The 23,916-nt window shown below is 39.5% G+C and overlaps 1 protein-coding gene across 9 annotated transcripts in view; it reads right to left on the reverse strand.

The window, feature by feature from the left end:
• The window catches only part of srpk2 (SRSF protein kinase 2), a 65,530-nt gene that overhangs the window by 20,690 nt on the left and 20,924 nt on the right, over nucleotides 1-23,916 (reverse strand). For all 9 annotated transcript variants that reach the window (XM_055039509.1, XM_055039191.1, XM_055039017.1 and 6 more), the window contains exons 3-7: nucleotides 8,125-8,279; nucleotides 4,525-4,633; nucleotides 3,003-3,090; nucleotides 2,710-2,797; nucleotides 2,513-2,619 (exon numbers count right to left, since the gene is read on the reverse strand). In XM_055039509.1, coding sequence (XP_054895484.1) covers nucleotides 2,513-2,619; nucleotides 2,710-2,797; nucleotides 3,003-3,090; nucleotides 4,525-4,633; nucleotides 8,125-8,279 — 547 coding nt within the window. The remainder of the gene's footprint in view (nucleotides 1-2,512; nucleotides 2,620-2,709; nucleotides 2,798-3,002; nucleotides 3,091-4,524; nucleotides 4,634-8,124; nucleotides 8,280-23,916) is intronic.

Consider the following 23,916-nt stretch of genomic DNA (forward strand, 5'->3'; position numbering starts at 1 on the left):
CCATTTGCTTGTGGTATACCTAGGTACTTGTAACTGTCCTCTATGTCTGCTATTGTTCCTTCTGGGAGTGAGACCCCTTCTGTGTGGATGACCTTCCCCCTCTTTGTGACCAGCCGACCACATTTCTCTAGTCCGAATGACATCCCAATGTCAGTGCTGTAGATCCTGGTGGTGTGGATCAGTGAGTCGATGTCTCGCTCACTCTTGGCATACAGCTTGATGTCATCCATGTAGAGGAGGTGACTGATATTGGCCCCATTTTTGAGTCTGTATCCGTAGCCAGTCTTGTTGATAACTTGGCTGAGGGGGTTCAGGCCTATGCAGAACAGTAGCGGGGACAGAGCATCTCCTTGGTATATGCCACATTTGATGGACACTTGTGCAAGTGGTTTGCAGTTGGCTTCAAGGGTGGTTTTCCACAGCCTCATCGAGTTTGCAATGAAGGCTCTCAGAGTCCTGTTGATGTTATACATCTCTAAGCATTCAATGATCCAAGTATGCGGCATTGAGTCATAGGCTTTCTTGTAATCAATCCAAGCCATGCACAGGTTGGTGGTGTCGGGTTTTGCAGTCTCGGGCAACTGTGCGGTCTACGAGGAGTTGGTGTTTGGCTCCTCTGCTATTTACACCGATACCCTTCTGTGCCGTGCTCATGTGTTTATCCATGTGTTTGCTTATCTTGGCCGCTATGATGCCTGACATGAGCTTCCAGGTTGTGGAGAGGCAGGTTATTGGTCGGTAGTTGGGTGGGACTGGACCCTTTGATGGATCCTTCTGGATTAGGATTGTCCGCCCTTCAGTTAACCATTCAGGGTGAGTCCCACTTTGTAGCAGCTGGTTCATTTGGGCTGCCATTCGCTCATGGAGAGCAGTGAGTTTCTTTAGCCAGTAGGCATGGATCATGTCAGGCCCTGGTGCTGTCCAGTTTTTCATACCTGAGACTCTTTCTTGGACATCTGTCACAGTGATGGTTACCGGGGCTTGCTCAGGGAGGTTGCTGTGGTCCTCTCGTAGAGAGATCAGCCACTGTGCATTGCTGTTGTGGGACGCCTCCCTTTCCCATATGCCTTTCCAGTATTGTTCCGTCTCCAGCCTTGGTGGGTCTGCTCTGTGTTATTGTTACCCTGCCATTGAGAGTACACCTTAGCTGGTTGAGTGGAGAAGAGCCGGTTAATCCTTCTGGATTCATTCTCCCTTGTGTATCTCTTTAGGCGGCTGGACAAGGCTTGGAGCCTCTGTTTGGCAGTCTCGAGTGCTTCAGGTATGGGCATCTGCCTGTACTTTCTGGGTACTGGTCTTTTCATTGCACCCTTGTGGAGCTCTGACAGTTGGCTCACTTCCCTCCTTGTTACCTTGATTTTAGCCTCTAACCGTCTTTTCCATGGTGGGTATTGGGTCTCATGTTGCTCTTATAGCCAAGTATCTCAAGGATCACTGATGCTGAGTTGTAGATCAGCTCATTGGTTTCTGTTATGGTGTTGGTAGGGATCGTTCTCAATGCTGCATTCACATTCTCAATGAGACTTTCAGATGGTACTTCACTCAGCCGTTGTAATTGGCGCCGGGGAGGCCTGGTTGTCATTCGGGTCATGATTCTCTCTCTCAGGTCAGCAGCTGTCTCGTTCAGCTCTGTTTCGCTCATTGGGGCCGTGTATCCCCTCACTGGGTGGGACTTGTAGTTAAGTCCCCACAGTCCTGACATCCGGGTTCCTCCCTTTTGCCGTAGCATTTGTTGTATATCTCGTCAATCTCAAGTTGTGATAGCAGTTGCCGTTTGCGGATGTTGGAACACTGAGCTACTAGTTGTTTAGCGCTTAGTGTTGACTGGGGATGTCGAAGTAACCATTCCTTCCCCAGTCTTTGCATGTAACCTCTCTCACTAGGGTTACTTGAGTAGTAGCATTCCAACAGATCCACATTTTCATCTCTCGCCCATTTCCGTCTTGTTCCAGTAGCCCATTTGTCATCAAGGTGCTCTGGTTCCCCAACACCTGACGCAGACCTTGTTTGGCCGGGCGACGTCTGAGCCGGCATGTTATGCAACTTAGTATCTCTCATGGTATGAGGTAGGCGGTAGCTTGAAGGGTCTTGCCTAAGGACCCAGACTGGATTCGAACCCTGCCCTCTCGGGTGATATACTGATGCCTTATGTATTGAGCTATCCAGTCAGCTACATATATATATATATATATATATATATATATATATATATATATATATATATATATATATATATATATATATATAGTCATATATATATATATATATATATATATATGAATATATATATATATATATATATATATATATATATATATATATATATATATATATATATATAACAAAACAAACAGAGCATGGCACTAATTCATGTTAAATGCAGATTAAATGTGATTCCTCGAGGGGATAAAAGGTGTCAAACTGGGATAATTTGATGAATTGCCATGTTTCGGGTGCTTCATCCATATTTAATGGAATCCACCACAGTGTGTTGCTGCGTGTGTGTTATCACCTGTCTGATAATGCTCTTGACACACGGCAGCGGCAGACCTTGGTAGTTGGATTTAATGATCCATTTCAGCAGGTGATGACCCAGGACCTCAAACACCATACACACATCTGGTTAGACGAGTCAAGGGCTGCCAATATGCATCTCTGACGGGAACGTTCGTAAAATCACAAAACGGGCAAAACGCTCGACAAGGATACGTATGCCGTTGACGCCAGAGATCTTGAAGTCGTCTATCAGCTGCACCACCATGTCTTTGTTCGGGTCGCCAGGGTCGCTCTCTCTCACCTGGTGATGAAATGAACGAGAGGGAACTATGTTAAAACAGAAGAAGAAGACGAAGAAACAACAGAGGCAAACGTCGAGAGAATAAACAGAGGTGAACAATTGCAAGATCAAAAGAAGAAAAAAGACTGGAAATGATAAGATAGGAAGAACAAAAACCCAAATACAGATTTAAAAAAATAAATAAATAAACCAATCAGATTCTCACACAACGCAACAATTTGATCTCATCCAGGGCCGTTTCTGTGTAGTGCTGGGCGCTCTTCACCACCTTCATCGCCACAAAGTTCTTCACTCTGTAGTCCAACACAAACACAGACGGGCAAGCTGAGTGACAGACTCGACTCCGAATCCCTGCTTGGTTTTCTCTGAGGAAACTTGTGTCATTATGCGATTATAGAGCCGAGTGAAGAGATATCCCACGTGGGGTTCCACAAGGCTCTGCTCTCGGGCCATTTTTAACTGATATGTATATTCCTCTAAAATCACTCTGGGCGCCCAGGAGCAAAACCAAACTAAAGGGAGGAAGGATTTAGTTGCGAAATCAGCTCTACGGAAAACATTATTGCACATCGCAAAGCATTTTTGCTTTGTAAATTAATGTATATTTTTTACCTTTGAATTTAATATTTTATTTTACCCTGCCTTTTTTATGTTTTAATTACCATGCATGTACAATTTTGCCTTCTCTTGCCTTTGCAGAACATTTCTGTGCTGTTATTAGCTCCAGCATGCTGGGAAAGCCAGCCTAATAGTAATTAATGATATTTTGAGAAATGGAGAGACTCATTTCTTGGCAGGTAAACTTGCATTAGGAAGCAAATAATCCAACAACTCAAAGTAATAATAAAAAGACATAGATGACAAGCTGCTGGGCTTTTTTTTATAGGAAACTATAGATCATAGTTTACAGTTATTGAGTCTGATAGAAAATTTATAGCTGTAGTTTTAAGCTCAGAAAAGCTAAGACTGATGTTTCTAAGTATGTTATATCAGTAGACGTTTTTATTTATTTAGTAATACCCCATTTTAATAAAAAAAATACTTTTCCAAGCAGTGAAAGAAAATCAAAAGAAAATAAACATTATATGCATCGGTATATAATGACAGAATTTTTCTAATTTAAATCAGGATCCACAATTGCAATCTTAATTTTTTGTTTTGAAGACAAAATAAAAGAGAACATTGGAAGAAAGGATGTATGTCGAAGGAATTAACCCACTGTTAAATTTACAAAAACAAAAGATACAGTTTATTTGTCTAACACCGTGTTGGAGTTTGGTTCCAAAATAGTAACCGAACCCCAACTTATTTTCAACATTAGTGTCATTAACACCAGCGGCCCGAGTAAATGAGTTTGTGAGTCAGTGAGAAGTTGCTCCTGGTTGCTGATCCTGTCAGCCATCTGGCCTGGTTGCCACGGCAAATAGAGTTATAGTTCAAGCTGACAGATTCGGTTTCCAGCGCAGGACGGTGTTGGTTGCAGTTGTCAGTGAGGAGACGAGCCGGATTCTGTCAACAAGTGCATGTGTGGTGTGCGCTTGCGGTGCGTGTGACGTGCGCTTCAAAGCCAGCACCTGTATGTGTCAACTTCAGCGCTATGAGTGAGTGCCGTTTCTGGGTCACGTCTGTGTTTGTAGAGGATGTGCAGACAAAAAAAAAACAACAACCCCGAAACACTCAAAGGGCAGATTGTGCTGCAGTGAAGGTGTTTGTTTCATGAGACTCACTGTATGTCCCAGCACAGCCATACTGTGGAGAAGTGGCCCCATCCCAACTTCCTGATCACATGGTACCTTCCGTTGAATAAATCCCCGATCTTCACCGGATGGTATCCTCCTAAGAGAGATGAAGCAAGGAAGGTGAAGGTCACACAGAGAGCTGCATCTGATACTAACACAACGGCAAGCTAGGACTTTAAGGAGCATCTACGCAACACAGATACACGCTACACGGAAACGTAACGTTAAAGATATTTGTTTGATGTTACATCAAATATTTTTTATGCAAAAATGTGGGTTTTATGCAGTGTATGTTTAATAGTAAGAATAATTTATTTAGCCCTAACTGCATATCTAACATATGCATCACTATTTACGGGAATGGTAGCCAAATCAGCTGGAAACATTTCCAATCATATACTATGCTATGCAGACACTCTGTCTGCGCTGATGAACATCCTTCACTTAAAATGACTGACATAATAGCAGACTATCAATCTATCAAATAACTACTTTAAGTCCAGAAAAGCGAAGAAAGCAAAAATGTAATCAATTGTTAAATTTACACTTTTCATCCTAATACAAAAGCAATGTGTCACCTGAAAAGCAACACATGTAGTAGGGTTTTGATGATGCGCTTTGTGCCTTTATTATTAACAATTATTTTCTATCAACAGATATGAAAAATATGTAAAACTGTAGCTTGAAACGCATCAGTATAACAGTCACCATCAATAAGCTCTGGAATAATGGAGTAAAGACATATTTCCATTAATTTAAATATTTTCTCCCCAGCACTTTGATCAAATCAATCCATTATAGATTTCACATTTATTCAGGTCTCAAATGGGCAATTAATATTAAAACAAATATGTGACTATACAAAGACATAAAAACTAAAAGTATCAAAAGTTAAAAAGTAAAAAACAATTAAACAAACAAATATAATGTCTTTATAATTAAACAGGCAGAAATGCCATTGAGCTGAAATCCTCTTTAGGATTCAAAAACTGAAAATACAAATAATCACCACTTTCACTTCCTTTTATATTCTTACATATTATCTGCAGAAATTACAAAAACCCTGATCAAGACCAGAATCTGAAAAATTATCCATTAATACTACTATATAAACATGAATCAATTTATGGTCTGGTGTAAGCATGATTTGTTGTGTACAAGAGTTTATTTTAAGCATGACAAATGAGTCAGTGAGTGAAAGCTCAAAAGCCTGCATGAATGGTGAGATTTCCACAGGCTGTCACAACAAAAGGTGAAGAAAAAGGACAGGATACAAAAGTCATTAAGTTTAAAGCTTCAAAAAGAAAAGCCTCTACTCATAAAATACTTTTACACTGGTAGAAAAGGTGCTGCAAAGTAAACAGTGTGTTGAAGTTGCCAAATTAAAAACAGATTTTTCTTTCTTCAATGATTTGAAAGCAAAGTATATAAAAGAAATGTTATTATTTCACTTTTCTGATGAATTCTTGTCTTAGTAAAGTGAAAACTGACAGTTTGACTGTTTCCTTAGAAAAATAACTCACTGTGTCCAGTCAGAAAGCTTTTGTAGCGTTGATGGCGTTTGATCAAAACTCAGCAACACTGATAATTACTAAACTAATAAATAAATTCGTAAAGGACAGATATATTGTTTTAGAGCTGGGAAACCTGAATATCTGGTCATTTTTCTTTTGAAGTGCACTTCTCTGAGATAACAGGCTTTTTTTCCCTGCTCTCCATGAAGCCTCCTTCTCGACTTCTCTGGTATTTGAGGTCATAGTTCAGATATTTGAGCTTTTCAGATGCTCTCAGTTGGAAAAACAATGCCTTTTTTTAGTTACCACAATTACTTCTCATAACTAGTGTCCAAAAGTAACAAATATAATGTCTTTATAATTAAACAGGCTTTAATTATAAAGAAGGAGTGATTTGTGCAAACTTCCATGGCCTCAACCAAAAGAAAAAAAAAACTAAGGAAGAACAAATCAAAACTAACAAAACAACAATAACAAATGGTTCTGGGGAAGCAAAACAACAAAGTGACGTTTGTGAGCACAAAGTTTCATCAGGGTTTCCCACATTCTATTATAAGCCTGGCAGGCTATCAGACTTTACTTGTATCCCCACCAGGCTAAGCATTGCTTATTTATTTAAATCTTTTTAAAATGTTTGCATTTTTTAAGACTTTATAGTTGGTGTTCAGGTAATTTTCCAATCACACATAATTATCAAGTGATATATACAAATTTTCTGTCAAATTTAAACATTTTTAACCCAAAAACACGACAGACCGCTGGATAAATTACTACCCTAGCGCCCTTATTCTGGGTGAAATCTTGTTTCATACTTAATAAAATGTGCAGTTATATCCTGTTTTCTGATTTTTATACATGTCTACCAGTTCAAAATGTCTGCTGCCATTCACAGATTGCATTATTAAATTACAAAATAACTACTTTCTCAAAACATTAACCCCGTTTTTGTATCCACAGCAATTAGCTGCAGCTCAGACTTGTTTTCTTTTTCTTTCTTTTTGAGGTAAAGTAACCAAATTAAAGAAATTCTTTAACTTCAAATGTGCTGACTAAGCATAACAGTTATTAACTTTCTTATAAGATACATATGTAGTAGCTTCATGTGAAATGTTTGGGTTGAGCATGTTGAAAACTAAATGCAGACAGACTTGCAGAGTTTATCGTGGGTCTCCATAGAACATCATTTCAACACCTTTGTTGCGATAGTGTGGTTACACTTTCATGAGATTAACAGTGACTCAATTGGAAAAAATATGATATGCATTTGAACATTAATACTGGTCAGAATGGGAGCAGAAATTACAGGATCTTCCTGAATTCTGCAAGAATTCTTGAACTTTTTTTTCAAATATAGGTTTTTCCTCTGTGGCAAATTACAAGCAAACTGTGTCTTTTGGTTGCTTTTCCAACTGACTGCTTGCATGCAACATTTTTATCAACTTTCTCCTATTAACTAGATAAATCAGCACATATATGTAAGATCTTTGAGTTTACATTTAACCTGGACATTTTGCTTTCACTACTTTTATTTTAAGTGGCAACTGCATTACGCTCTGATCCAGAATTCAGTATCAAATGTCTCAATTCTCAGCTACATGCGTTTACCCTTGTTAAATGTTTCTTTATTTCAAATATGGACATAAATAAAACTTGCGAGTTTTAAGCTAGACACAAGTGAGAAACGATTAGTAATAATGAGTAAATATTTAGAATTTTAACATGGAAAATTCTTACTTCAGTTTATTCTTTACAGAATTTTGCACAATTTATAAAAAAAAATAACACACTTAAACGCATAAAATGAATTTGTCATTGTAAACGACAGTTTCTCCTTTCTTGCAGGAGCACAAAGAAACCTTGAATTGTTTGAGACACGCTAATGTTTATATAATGTCATATTCCATAACACTGTTGGAAATCTCATCAGGATGTAACAGAGAGAGGAAAGAAAAGGAACAAAATGGAGGGGGGGATAAAAAACAAAACACGCCATTATCGAGCTCTGTGGGACAGATGTGGAGGGAGGGAGGTCCCAAACGGACAAATCGAGAACGTGAGGGTCTGTAACGCTGACCTTTACAGTAGTCTGCTGGGTCCTCCTGCTCCTCATCATCAGAGCCCAGGATCTCTTCCTCCGGCTCTGTCGGCCCTGCCAGCTCAGGTGGAGGTGGAGGAGGTGGCGGGGGAGGGGGCGGGGTACTAACCGGGGCTTTCTGCTGGGTTTCAGGCCTGTGAACACAACATTGAAACCAAACTCAGCAAACCTGAACTGTATTGCTTGGTTTTTGTGTTTCGAGCCATGACTCACAAGGACGACTGTAAACAGAGCTCTAAGAGCAGATGACTCATTTCAAAGTTAGGCGTGCTTTCATTCAGACATCAGCTTTTTAAACACTATCAAGGGATTGAGAAGGGATGACACTGTCGATAAAAAGAAGCATTTTTATCAGAGACCCCATCAGACAGAAGCACTATTTGGTTGTACTGACGTTTTTGTTTTCTGAGTGACGAAACTTCAAAGTCAGCGACTTTCATCATCAGCGAGGTGGTTAAAATAAATTCCCAGAGATGTAAAATGCTATTTGGAAGAAAATTGTATTTCATAGCGATTCATTCGGCTGCAAGACAGGAGGAGAAATCAAGACATGTAGCAAAAACAACTGAACATGAAGTTGACGTTTTATCTTTCTGAGCTTTCAACATCTGCCTGTCATGAGACATGATGGATTTGGAGAAGTTGGTAGAAATCTAAAGTGGGCAAAATTTATATTTACAAGACAAAACTTGAGCCACAAAACTGGTCGCTCATTTTATAGTAAGAACAAAACAGACGATGGTAAAATCAAACGATTAAAGCTTATGAGAATCAGTTTGGAAAGTTTCAAGTAGTTTCAGGTAGTGACATTCAAAATGCAGCTTAACATTTTCTGATTAAGGAACAGTCACATCTTAACTGTGGTGTCAAAGTTATCTCTAAGGCCTTGTTCACACATAGCTGGGTATAAAAACAAATATTTCTGCCTCATAGTTTTAAAAAAAAGCAATATTGGACACATGTGATCAGTTTCAGAAGTTTTTATCTGCACAAGTACAGACCTCAGCATTGTTTTAGACATGCCAGAGCCCTAGGGGGCAGTGTAGCGCAAAGCAAAAACCTGTCAGCTAATCAGATTGCGTCAAAACAACCATGACTTCCTGTTTTGAATTAAACGTGGCACCCGAGAGTACATTTGTGTTGACAGATATTCAGGTTGAACTATTTTTTTAAAAGTGCATTAGAATATAAACTTTATAAAACACGAGACAATGTTGATTGGGAACTGTCTCAAAGCAAGCACATGGGATATGTCGATGCGTTATTTGACAGACTGTGATGTGCGGGACCCTAAATCTCCGTTTTCCCGCAGGTGCACATGCAAACACAAATAAGTTGGTGGTGAGTCATGTCAGAGTTTTTCTTAATATAAAATAATAATTTGAATGATATTAAACAGAGTTTTTTTGTGTAGATTTAAGGCCAATGTGCAAAATAATGTGGACTAAGACCTAAAACAGAATCAAGAAACCAAACACTTTGGACTTTGTTAGGCTGCACAAAATCTGTGGCTACAGGATCCAACAACCTATCTGTTTGTTGCCATGGCAACACCAGCAAAAAAGGGGGCCTGATGGGTTTAGGTCTCAAAACCTCAACATTGTGACGATGCGAAGACGCATGCACACATGCAGACAGGATTTTGGGGTCGGAGAAGGGAGATAACTTGACATTGAGATTTCATTGTGATTTTACAGCTCTATCAAGCATTCACACACGCACACACACACACGCGCGCACACACACACACACACATGCAGGCTGTCAAGGATCTCTGTCCTTGCAGCAGGATGTTCCGTCCCTCTTTACCAAAACAGTCACGTAGAGTGTCATACATCACATCTATAAGCTCAGTGCTTTTGTGAGACTCATCCTGCTATTGGCTTTACTAATACTTACCCCTCACCTCTATAACTTGCTGAAGCCAAGCTTAGCTGTAAGAAGAATTAAAACAGTCTCTTTAAGATGGGCAGAGGAGGCATGGTTGCAGGAAGAAAAGAAAACCCGGCGGGGGAACAGCTTAAAACGGCTGCAGAAACAAACAAGACACTGGAAGGCTGAGAAACACAAAGGTGAGATGGAAAAACGCGAACAGAGATGTGGATAATCGCAGGAAAACAGAAGCCACAGACACAGGTCTGAGGCGGAGACCAGAGGGGGAGAATAAACAGAGATTATTCAGGCACAGAAAAAGTCCAAATACAAAACCTGCATACGGAAACGGGTCGCCGCGATCGGACGCAACAAAAAACAGTAACAGGTCAGGAAAGACAAAAGATGAACACTGACCACATGAAGGTAGATTTTTGACAAGTTGGGTAAAATTGAGCAACTCACAAGCCACAGTGGCAGATTCACTACTTAGAAATAGAAGGGGTGGCTATTTATCGTATTGTTTATCATTTGTCATTCATCGTGACAGATGTCTTACAATACAAATTTTGATTAATCGTTACAATAAATTCCGATTAATGATGTTTAAAATAATCCAAAAAAATGATCGGTATTGTTGGGATAGTTTGTTCAATCAGATAATCAATACATTTTTAAAAATGATTAAATGCAGTTGCTGTGTGCAGATTAGTGGTATAAATCACACTTATTTATGCGACTGGTGCCCTATGGAAGCATGTTACAAATGGGGAAATTTTTCAAGCACAGTTTGTGGATCTATAATTGTTGTGTCATGCAGTCACGCGACACGGTCACCTAAAGAAAAAAAGTGAATAATTTTTATCCCTTTTATTCTCATCACAAAATATTGCGCTAAAACCGGAAGTCCATGTTACCGTTCCCGACTAAAGCGTTATGCAGAAAACAACACATGAGGTTACATCATTTTATTAATAAGGAGTGGAAAATAAGTGATAATATGAGAGAGCAGTCATTGTTCTGCTCCTAGTATCAATGCTGCCATTTTTGTTTGCAACTTTGTAGAGGTTTAAACCTCTTCTTTGAAAATATGAGTAGTCAGAGTGACACCTGAGTAACTGGGTAGGTTGTTTCATAGAAATGTATTATGAACCTAATAAATGCCTATGTCTATTTAACTGTGTTGAAAAATCACATGGTCAAACGGTTAGAAATAACACATCAGGTAAATACAGACATTGTGAGTAAGCGTCAGCTAATAGAGTCAATTTTCTTCTTTTTTTTTTTTTTAAAGGTCCCTTTAATTTTCACGTTACCAGAGCGCCCAAGAGTTCATGGTCTTATCCCATTATGGTCCACATGTGTTCACATTGTGAGCTAAAAGCACAAAATAACCCTACAATTAATAGCTGCAAGGCAGAAAACACCCTGAATATCAAGATAGCTTAAAGACTGCTATCCTCTTGTCTTGAAAAGTGTTCTTGCCACTTGGCTTTTTCACATTTTCTTGTTACAACTGCAAACAATGTATAGCAGTGTATTATAAGCCTGGCGGGCCACCAGGCTTTATTTGGGCCCCCACCAAGCTTAACATTGCTTGTTTATTTAAGTTTTTTTTTATGTTTGCATTTTTAAGACTTTATAGTTGGTGTTCAGCTATTAATCTTCCAACAACACATAATTGCCAAATGATATTGTCAAATATCTTGTCAAATTAAAAAAAAAAAGAATTCACTCAAAAACATGACTGGTCACCAGATGATTGACTGCCTGAGGGCCCCAACCAGTGGGCTTAGCAAGTTTTCTGGGGGAAACCTTGTTTCATACTTAATAAAATGTGCAGTTTTATCTTGTTTTCTTATTTAATATATCTCTACCAGGATGTATCCACACAGAGTAATGCAGAATTGAAACGTTGGTACATTGCCTTAGAAGGTAAACATGCTGGAAACCTGCTTTCTCCTTTAAGACGCTGTCAACTAATGTTCTCTTATCAAACCTCTGAGGCGTTTGCAGAACAGCTGGATTTATATCGACATCAAATTAGTTGTGGAAGAAACTGTAGAGCAGCAGTTTATTGGGTTGGCAATGAACTTTCAGAAACACTGTGTGTACAAGTGAACTTTTAAGCATGTTTTGCTCTAATGTAAATGGACTGAGCCAGTGTTTATGTTGCCGAGTCCTTAAACCTCGACAAGTAATCCAGAAATAAATCCTCCTCGCTTCGACGTTCGAAAGCGCGGTTTCAGTCGATGTAGCTGTAAATTGCAAGTCTAGACAAGAAGGTTTCAGCCAATAAAATGGCACACAGCGTGAGGGGAAACTACCGCAGAATGTGTCATCCATCCATCAACTTCTTATGAGTATTGACATGTCCAGACTGCTTCGTCACGTCTTTTACCCCGGCGTGAGTCTCTGTACGTCTGGCTGTGTGCAGTTTTCCCCATCTCTCTGCTCAGGCCCTGTAATGGTATCTCCAACCCCAGTGAGGAGAAAAAAAAAGGACAAAACAAACAGGCCAGCATGTTTTTCTGGGTAGTTTGCTGACAGAAAAGCGCTCCTCCTCCTGAGCAAAATTAGCTCAGTACATTCCAGAGTGACAAATGTTCAGGTTGATGGAAAGATGTCGACATCATGTACATTATTCACACCTGAAAACCACCTAAGTCATGCCGTCTGGTGAAGTTTATGACAGCAGAGTAATGGTCAGAGAGATAGTCTATGTCAATGCTGATAAGAGGAGATTTCCTGTTAATAAACAAATAATAATTATTCTGTTGTTGTGAGGGATCCAGAAGTCTACATGTCTGGTCTTTGACTTGCCAGTTTGTGTTTGTTTTGTTTCCAGCTAAAAGGCTCGGGAGAAGAGGATGACGCATTTATAATGAAAGAGAATGACGTGTGGCTCTGAATTCCTTCGCCTACACAGTGTTGGACTTGGAGTCTCCTTTGTTTTGTTATTTTTTGTTGGGGTTTTTTTGCAGCTTATGAACTGATCACCCATCCACAACACACATGCAGCAAGAAGTCTTTGTGGGCATGTGACCTATAAGATCAAAGTTAAGGTTTTTGTCTTTTTGGTAGCAATTTTGATTGGCATGTTTGAGACACAATTATGCCATTAAAATATTACTCAAGTGTGTTTTTGTTACATCGCTTAATGTCTCTGGTAACATTTCGCACTTTGATGGTTAAAATTGAAAACAAATGTACCAAATGGGAGTATTTAGCACCTTTTTCTGCTCCAAGTTTTTCTTTTTTTTGTACAACAGACAAAGCAGCGAGTACATAAAGCTTGCTCCTTCTCACATCATCTTCCTTCAATTTATTCTGGCCTAAAATTTTCTGCATCATGAAGATGCAGAAAGGAAGACGTCTTCTTGCTAATGACAACCAGACACCGCTCTGACACACATGTCAGACCGATGACAAGCCACGCAGAACAGCTGATCGCTCTCAAGTTCAAACTCGATGACTCATCCTTAAACATCTTTCATTATCACCAAGGTAACAGGTATTCCTGTCCTCCACTCCCCACATTAAGGCGTGGGGTTCCGAGAGCAGTGTGGCGGTCCCTCGGCTCCGGATCTCCAATGCGGCGGAGGTGCCTATCTATACCTCTGATTCATTCACAGTGCATCTTTGCTTTCTCTCCATCTTGGCCGTGTGAGCCAAGACAAGCTGAGTCATTCTCTCCGCTCCTCCAGAGGACCCGTCTGCTTGCAGAACTAAGATCTCGCAGCTATTTTCAGGATGCAGCCTGACGTCACAGGCGGCACTGTGCTCCCACGTCGCAGTCTGTAAGCTGCACAGCATGGCTTAGCGGGATTCCTCCCATTCCACATACTATACTTACGGGTTTTGGACAGACTGTCGGTGACAGAAGGCAACAACAACCCATGCATTCCAAAGGCGTAAGAAGAAAGAAAAGTTGCAGTAGTGCAGACTGTCAGCCTGAAGCTTGCAGATCAACTTCTAACGTGCAACTTATTTAGCTTGTATTGAGCGTATTCAGGTTTAGCTAATTCCCAAAAACATGTTGCATGTTACCGTTTACATCTGCAAATTTAGCGCCTGCAAATAACACTGGAGGGCAATAAACCAGTTCTTTTACTTTCCACCCATGGCTGCCACGGAACAATTCTGATAACAAAATGAAACGTAGAGATGTAGGTATTATTAATTTACAGTAGTGCGCCACAGCACAGCAAAATCACTCGTATTCTTATTTTATTTATTTCACTTATTTCTTATTTCACTTTGCTGGCTATGCAACGCAGAGACTTGTTGCCATAACAACTGACTGACAACAACAGCACTAGCGAATTAGGATTCAACACCAAAAAATACACAAACATTCAGACTGGTACAGTATCATGTTTTCAGGCTTGATGTTTATTTTGTAATTATTAATAAGTAATCATCTGAACATTATGGTGGTTGATTAGCCAATTTAAACATCTGCTCTACTAATGATTGGTCAGAGCTGGTATGTAGGTCGCCTTTTATTGATTTGATTTCATTTTGTTTTTTAAATTAACCCAAAAGACACCAAATTCTGCAGCACATCTACATGTTAAAATTGTCAAAGTCAAGCTAGCTTAACTGACCTACTTCCCTCTCCCTTGCTATTTTTTTAATTAAAACTTTTCTTAGTGTTGACAATTAGTAGAAAAGCACTGCATCCTGTTTTCTTTTACAGTTCACACATACATTTAAGATTTACCACATTAAGGTGACAACAGCTAAAACCAAGGGTAATTAACAGTAGTAGGGGGATCTTTGGCTCGTAATGTCATGTTGCAATGTATCTAAAAACGTTTATCTAATTTTATTCTAAAGTCGTCTTACAAAACATTGAAATGCTTTACAAGAATACGTTTTTCTTAAACCCCATAAACTTTCTAGAATTGCGCTCTTCATGATAGCACCATGCTAGTGTTTCTCAGTTACATTAGTTTTGATTTGTTTTTTGTTGACTTGTTTAGAATCGTTTGGGGGCTTGCATGTTTACTCTGGGTTTTGGATGCTGTGCAGCTGTCAGGAGTTTTTCTCATACGTTCTTACTTTAAGATATTTATGAAGCATAATCGCGGTCAAAGGTTACAGATGGATCAGGACTGCTTTGAAGTGGAGACCCAACAGACCACTATCCTTGGGGCTGCTAGTCAGTTGGGTGTTTGTCACTCCAATTTACAGAGACTGTATTGATTGTTGGGAAAACGCTGCAGAGGCCAGCGGATACGAGTCCACTCACTGCATTATATTGACTCAGCTATATAGTACATCCATTATTAGCTGCAGTTCACACAGGGGTGTGATGCTAACACACAAATGCAACATCCAGCAAAAATCTATCCTAGTATGAACTGCCACAAAGACCGAATATTAAAGTTGGAAAACATACAATCTGTCATATACTCAAAGTTACTGTTCAGGATTTACCTCTCTAATAAGGGAAGAAATTAACCACAGTCCTAACACATAATGGGAACAGCTGTGTTTTTTCACTTTGCAGTCCTCTCCTCTCTCTACAGCGATATTCTGAATGTACACATTTCAGTGCAGTAAAGCAATCCGGCTACAAAGTTGTTTTATTGTTATAGTTGCCCACACCTACTGAGGTCATCCGCCATAAGCCATGCGCAAGTATGTAAAACGCCATTATGAACACCTACACGGCGCCTCTTTCTGTAATGCAGTTAGCTGTGTATTTTTTAATTTATATCATATTCTTTTGAAAGATAAAACAACATCAAATAACCACTGATATGCAAACCTGAGTTAAACCCGTCTAGCTCAGTTGAGACATGCATATTTGGTGCTTGAAGCAGATTTTTCTGCGACAAATCTCTTAAATGGGATTTCTTTTTCTGTTTATTTTCTGTGCTGTTATGTTTGCATAACTGGCCGTTATCAAAGCAAGTTTCAGAAGCAAAAGGGGTGTGAATGTAAACACATAAGCGACCAACTTTTTTTCCCAGGACACTTTCGGTTCTGCAACACTATTTATATGAAGGAATTGCGCAACAGAAGAGCCTGTTGGACACACACCGACCAGAGCTCATGGGTCAGTGCAGTATTGTTCAATAGCTTTCAGGTAAGTAGCTGGTTTTATGTTGCATACTTGAAAATGCAGCAATACTAGGATAACTGCTACACAGAAAAACAAGCTGAAGCACAAATTCAGTAGCCTGCAGCCTTCTAGCAACCCTAGCTAATAATTCAAACTGGACTTAGATGCTAACAAACTCCCTCAGTTTTTAAAAGCAGCTGAAACATCCAGCTGTTGAGGCCAGCGGATACGAGTCCACTCACTGCATTAGAACATGCAGTGAGTGCATTTAAACTCCTGCTGAAAGCAACAGAGGCAAAAATCTTGCTCTGGTCAACAAGTCTTATTGAGCTTATGCCATTTCCCCTGCCACTGGTAGTAATGCTAAACATATATAGCTAATGTTCATTTTTATAGTAGTATGTTTTTATTTTAGAGAATGTTTAATTGTTCTTATTAGAGAGGACAGAAATGCGTGTATACAGTATTCACAGTTGAATGAGATTTGGCTTCCCCTTATAAATAAGAGGAAGCAGTCTATTGTGTGTATTTTGTACACTTCAGGTGGAAATCCCAAAACCTGGTAAAAACCAGGTTCTGGGATTTATAGAGTGCATTTTTAATTTTATTTTTTTATTATATATGGACGCGACTTGGTCAAAGCACTGTGATGTCACATCCATTTCTTCAAACAGAGTCTATAATAGCAACTAATAAATGCCATCACCTGCTTGGACGAAGTGATTTGTGATTAAATCTGTAATGAAAGGTTTGCCAGGGACTACAGCAAACAGACTGTACAGTACAGTGTACAGTCTGTTTGCTGTAACATGTGGTAAAGACCCGGTTTGCCTTAGGGCTTTTTTAAGAGTTCAGCAGTGAAAAACTTTTGCCCAGTGCAAAGAAAAAAAACATGGTGACGCTTCCATGACAACCTGGGAAACAAAAATGTTTTTACTGTTTAATGTTGGAAAACAAACAAAAAAAAAACATAAAAATAAAAAATAAAAACACATTTTAAATGTCAAAGTAATGATGAGGATCTTTTAATTTCTGTTTCCATCTGAATTGTTTTTTTAAAGCACAAAAATGCTTGGATTTGTTAATTAGAGAATAAAATTACTAACTTGACTGACAAAATACTGACGTCACTCTTATAGGGCTTTATTGCGTACAGGTCATTTCTGAAGATGAAAAATGATGATCCAGTGAAGTGATTCTCTATTATTACTTTTCATACGCAGGCTCTAAATTATACCTACTAAACACTGCTGCAGAAAGTGGATGTTAGCAGTGACAACATACCTAAATATAACTACCTATATACAACTATGTGCTACTGGGCTAAGGCTAAAAATAGGTTTCTGCTGGATAGATTTCATAAATGTAGTTTGCGATGAAATTATAAAGATATCTATTTTGAATTGATAAACGAGTATCATCACAATGCTTCATCATTATCAGTGAATATTACACCCTGCCTGCCATGACATTTCAAAACTGCCTTGTTTAAACTTAGAGATATAAATTCCAAATTTTACAGACTAAAATTTTAAAACCCAACAAGAAAAAATTGTGATGAACTTGTGATCTGTCCAGGGTGTACCAGGCCTCTGGACCGTTAACCTCAGAGATAGGCACCAGTACTCAAGGATAGACATGAATGATGGATGGAAAAGTAAATACTTACAGTTTGAGTTTTAAAATAACTAGAAACACTAACATCCCTATCACAAGACAGAACAAGCCTGGTTTGCCAAACATACGAATCTGCCAACATGAAGTTTGTACCACTGGAATGGACATCTTCCTTGATAGTCTCAAATGCTTAAACAATTATTAAGAAAGTTATTCCTTTAACAAGCTTCAACATGGTTGCAGCCTTTAAACTGGATATTCTTTTCAAGGAAATGCATTAATCTATGCAAATGAACCCTTTTATATAAATACTGAAGCAAGTCCTGACTTGAATCTACACGGATTGATGACAGCTCGACGTCTACCTGATTCGGAGGGCCCTGTGACGCAGACGAAGGACACACAGAGCCAGCCCCCATCTCTTCTTGGTGTCCAAGCTTGAGTTTAACTCCATATGACAGGGAAGAGAAGAGGACGGCGGAGCAGAAAACACGGCTGCCGCTCTCCGGTTCAGTCCACAGCAGTGGACGGAGAAGATGGACCCGGCTCTAAATTCCAGCAGGAGTCACATGGCGCTGCGACACCCACATGCTAAACGCACCGTCTCAGCAGAGCTACATACACCAACGCGGATCCAGCTTTACCAATTGAAGATACAAAGATGGAAGTAAGCGCCAAGCATTTCACATTCAGTATCGAAATGCTACCAGAAGTGTTTCAATAGGCATCATCACCTGCATGAAGGATTTAAAAATGAAAAGAGGTGAAAAATTGTCTCTGCTGCCCCGATATTAAGCTGTTAGCATGTCAAGACAGCCATGCAGTGTATTATAAGCCTGGCAGGCCACCAGGATTTACTTGTGTCCCTAACAGGCTTAGCAGTGTTGATTTATTTTAGGGTTGTTGTTTTTTTTCCATGATTGCCTTTTTTTTTTTAAAGACTCTATAGTTGTTGTTTAGGTCTTAATCTTCCGAATCTTCCACTTTATTTATTACTATAGAGTTTCTTTTATAAATCAGCAACTGCACTTGGGTTTTTTTAAACACAAGTCGGTTCATAGTGTCAAAAGCAGATGTTTATTCTCAGTTTGCACATACTCACTAAAGTTAAATCTAGGAACCAAAAGCTGCCTCAAGTAAACAAACCTCTGAGCCACAACAATACAGAAAAACAGCATAACAGGATCTAAAACTCCACTGTTCTGTGGCAAATAGCCGATCATACTGTAAACACCCAAATATCAGCTGTGATGAAGCTACTACAATCAATCAGTCACGTTTCTTTATTGAAACAAAAGTATTTTTCTGGAAAAATGTCGAGCTGCACAGACAGTGGTGCTGAATTATATCAGTTTTTCGAAATTAGTTGTTCTCAGATCAGACTTGCAAATGAATTTGTAGTTAGTAAGAAATCGTGTGTAAATGTCAGAAGAGCTTGTTGCTCCAAAACCAAGAACAAAGCTGCTGTGCTTTGTGTACAACTATGAAGATCCCAACAACTGTAGTTCAATAGCAAAAATGCCCTGGAATAGCATTTTAGAAATAATGATAAGCTTATTTCTGGCAACGGCATGGAACTATAAAACGTAGCATGTCTGAGGAACGCCCTGTCTGCCATCCAGCAAGACCAGGTTTTGGTTTTATGTACAGAGAAAGGCCGCGTTGGGATTCTCTTAAAGATAACTCTTCAAAAAAGTTTGCAAAAATCAGAGAACACTGAGTTAAATATCACAAAATGCCACACACAAGTGTCCGTTTCTGCCACATCACGGCTGTCAAACACAAGGAATTGGTGTGAGAGAGCATGTTGAGCTGGCACAATCATAGCTGAGGAAACCCCACCCACTCTGAGCTAATGTGGGAGAAAATACTTCACACACATGCACACACACCCTTTGGAGCATACTGCAGTAAGAGGTTTATCAGTCTAACAGGGTTTTCAGATACAACAGATGAATGCAACACCCAGTAGGGCAGCAAACGGTGGGATACCTGGTTCTACTGGGCTGAGGGCTTAGTGTTGGAAATAACAGCTGTGAGGACGTACATGCTTCTGTATTGTTTGTCAGTCTGAGTGTAGAGGTGTCTTCAGAATAGGTTATCTTTTAACACACAGGCATATGCAAAGCTACACAAGCAAACAAACAGCTCTCCACAAACATAAACAGGCCATTATCATTCCACCGCCTCGCTGCTGCAGCATCGGTTCTGGCCGGTCCGCCGCTGACCTCGCGTTACCCACCACCACACTGCGCAGGTCTGCAGAGGGCCATCTATCTTCTTCCTCCGTCTTCCCTCACTCTCTTCGTCTTTGCCTTGTTTTCCCGTTCCCTCTTGCGAGTTTTATCTCTGTCTATCATTTCTCTAGAGGGTTCTCCTTTCCTTTTCTCCACTCTGTATGAGGGTCTTAGATATTTCCTCTTCCCACATTATCGCCCATCTCTTAATAATTCCTCAGTGGGACCAAACCTCTTCCAGGCCGATCGCTGTGCCATCTTCCCCTTTTCCCATCCCAAAACGATCTCCTCTACCCCTGCTTGCTCGCCCTCTCTCAATTTTCCCGTTTCAGTCGAGTATATCTTACAGTGGAAGGTCCATTCCAGGCATATTAGCAGATAGCTGTGAACTAATGAGAGAGAACGGCCTTAGCTGCATGCTAAATACCTACACCGCATCAGAGGAGCTGAAATGGAAGAACAGGGATTCAAATATGTTATGTTTCTCCTTCAGAATATGTATTTTAAGCTGGAGGTACACCGCTTTCAAGTTTACATACACTCATTTGAATTATTATTATTTTTTCTTTTCTAATAATGTCCTTTTTGGATGTATATTGGTTATAGACCACCGAATGGTAAAAACAAGGATTGGTGGCACATTTTAGGGGTTGTTGTGTCTCTTCACCGTCACACATACAAGATTAAATAGTGAAAGATATGGTGAGGATGAGAAATTGGAGGGAATGTCAAATTGTTTCATTGTTGAAGCGGTGGCGGTGGAACTGGTGGAGGAGGAAGAAGAGCAGCTCACTTCCAAAAAAATGCAACATTACTTGTTTGGCAACGTTCTGGGTTCAGCAAGGAAGTTAGAAGTGAAGTTATGTTTATCTTTTATTTATTGTTATTGATGTTAACTGCTCTATATATTTTAATATATAGAGCACTTTTCCTTTCAGTGGAACCACTTTTTCTTTCAGATTAAAGGAAAGTGGTTAAGACATTCGAGAAAAACCCCAAACATAACCAAGACTATTATAAACTGGAACACCAGTGAATAGAGATACATAAAAATAAATGCATGCAAACCTATTGAGTCTACAGATTGACACCAAATGTAGAGCAGAAAAGGTTTTTTTCATCCCGTTTCTTTATATAAAACACATTTTGCTCTATATAATCCTCCTGCCAGAACCTTGAAAAGGCAGCGTAAACAGGGAACTGATAACTCTTCTTAAGCGGATTGTGCCGATTTTCTTTAATCAATTTTTTCACACCCGATTAATCTTGTGTGACCTTTGACCTCGTTGTCACCAACACCCCAACGAGGGATGGCGGCACACTGTAGCTCCGGTGCCCAAACACCAATCACTCGAATCCACCTCAGAGGTATCGCCGTGTGTTGCTTACACGGCGTCCAGTTGCCACCAACTGTGATTCCCATCACTGATTAACCCCACAGGACTACAACAGGTAGAGAGGAAATTCACAGGATTGCGCCGCAGCGACAGGTTAGACTGGCTTGGAAAGACGGGAGACTTCAGAGCAAGTTTTGACGACGCAAACACACGCAGGCGCTTTTATTTACCGTTGCCATCTCGCTGGAAGCCCCAAAGGGGGGGAGCGAGGAGGTGGAATGCTAACGGCGTCGTTCTTTTCATCAAACCCAGAGTTGGGAGGGAAAAAAATCAAACAAGAAAGCAGGAGAGAAAGTAAACCCATTCCCACATCAGCTTCCAGTCAGACGTGGGAATGGGTTGTTGAGGGCATGGTGTGGGTGATGGAGGTCAGAGAGGAGGCAGACTGCATGGAGCTACAAGCTAGCTCTTCTGTGGTTTATGGAATGATTGTGATAACAAATCAAAATTATGATAAACTATAACTTTTTATCTCAAAGGTTTTATTGGCTCTAGTGGTCTTTATTGGGAGACAAGAGGGAAGACATGCAGCAAAGGTTGCCAGGCTGGGAATCGAACCTGCGACAGCCGCATCGAGGACTATGTGGGTTGTGCTTAACCCCTGCGCCATCACAGCACCCCCAACTATTTATAACTTCTTAGAATGACATGCATGTCTCAAAAAATTTAACTGTTTCTGAAAACCATTCACATTTGAAATGGCTCCTTCAGGACGCACCTAATTTTTTTTATTTACTGATATTTATTGTTTATTTATTGTTTCTTGTGGAACAAACAGTTGAGAAAATAGTAAAAATAACATTGACAATAACGCTGTCAGTTTTGTTTTTTTATTTAACACCAATAACTGATTCATAAAAATTTGTTATTCATGTATTTTCGATGGTGTTTTATTAAGATATTTTATCTTTCATTTATTACTTGTTGGGTAAAACAAAAATGAATTCAGAATAGGACATTTAGCAGTTTTTTTTATTTTCAATTCACAAATATTCACTTTGTGTTGCACTATTGCATAGATTCCTATAATGAAAAAAAAGTACTAAAACAAACACCATGGCTATTAACATATTTTCAAGGTACTGTACACCGGTATTCTGAAACTATATGAGATATATAGACTACATCCCATCATATTTTCAAATATGATGGGATGTAGTCTATATATGAGATATATAGACTACATCCCATCATATTTCCAAATATGATGGGATGTAGTCTATATATCTCACATAGTTTTGACACGCTGCTTAAGAGCACAATGTCACCAGAGCAACAGCATTAAGTGCTCCTTCTCAATCCATCAATAACACTACGAGAGCTGCACCCTCGCTTTCAGCAAAACCTGCAAACTTTTGACCTTCGGATGTTTAGCAGAACTCTCTTTTAGTACTTAGTATAAGACACTTCAAAGGACATAAACCCTCCATCAAGGAGCAGAGGTTATAATCTAAAATGACATGCATGTCAAAAGAAGCAGCTTACGCCAAGCACTTCAAAATTCCCTTCACAAACACACACACCCTCACAAACACACACCTTGTCCTCCATCCGTCTTCGGCACGCTTCGAGTGCTGGGTTACACAACAAGGATCGTCTTCCTGATGCGATCGCTTGAAAAGCATTTGTCTCTGCGCCACATCTTGCCCTTTTCGGGCCCAACTTGCCCATCCATTTGGTTTAACACACACACAGTCTCACATACATCACTCTATTGTGGACAAACATGCCTCAGCACAAACGAAGCTCTGTTGAACTGGGCATGGATCGGTTTGTGTCTGCTTGTAAGTACATCGTCCAGGTTTCAGATGGTGTTACACAGACATCTTAATCCGACGAATGTCTAACAGAAACCTTCCTCTTTATGCCTTTATCTCTACAAACCCATCTTTGTTCTGAATCAGCCAAAAATCTCTTAACAGTATGATGATAACGCTTCAATTTTTGTCAAATATCTAATATTTTTATACTTTGTCATACGGCACTACACTATCTGATGATGTTCTCTTTCCCATATTGCTTGAAACCTGTGGCCTGATTAATAATGTGGAACATCCTTCTTAAGTAGATTTCCTTTAATTGAGCACATCAGACAAACTAATCAACCAGCTCTCTGAAATTAATTATAGTGATTCAAAGAGCCCTGACACACAATACCATCTATAAATTTAACAGCACAACAAAAAATGTAATCTTTATGACACTTAAATCCAATTTGCATAATTTGGAACACGGTATATTAGCAAAATACCAGTTCCTGCACTGAGGATTTTGGTTTGTCACATAAAGTTCTTGCAAAACAGATTCAAGTTTGTGTGCATAACGTGACAAAATGTGAGCAAGTTCAATAAAAACACATACTTCTTTAAATCACAGAAGCAGAAGGAGAAAGATAGTTTTCTTATAAAGCATCACATTTAAATTGCCTAAATGATTACAGTTCATTTCCGTTTTAGTTTTTCAGAAGGTGATTCGAAACTTCAGAAATTATTTCTCTGTAAAACGTCTTTTGCCAAACGTAAACATGCTGGCAGTTTTCTCGTCAAACCAACATTTTATAACTGAGGTGAAT

The sequence above is a fragment of the Poeciliopsis prolifica genome, unplaced genomic scaffold (assembly GCF_027474105.1).
Source record: "Poeciliopsis prolifica strain line A6 unplaced genomic scaffold, Auburn_PproV2 SCAFFOLD001, whole genome shotgun sequence".
Lineage (NCBI taxonomy): Eukaryota > Metazoa > Chordata > Actinopteri > Cyprinodontiformes > Poeciliidae > Poeciliopsis > Poeciliopsis prolifica.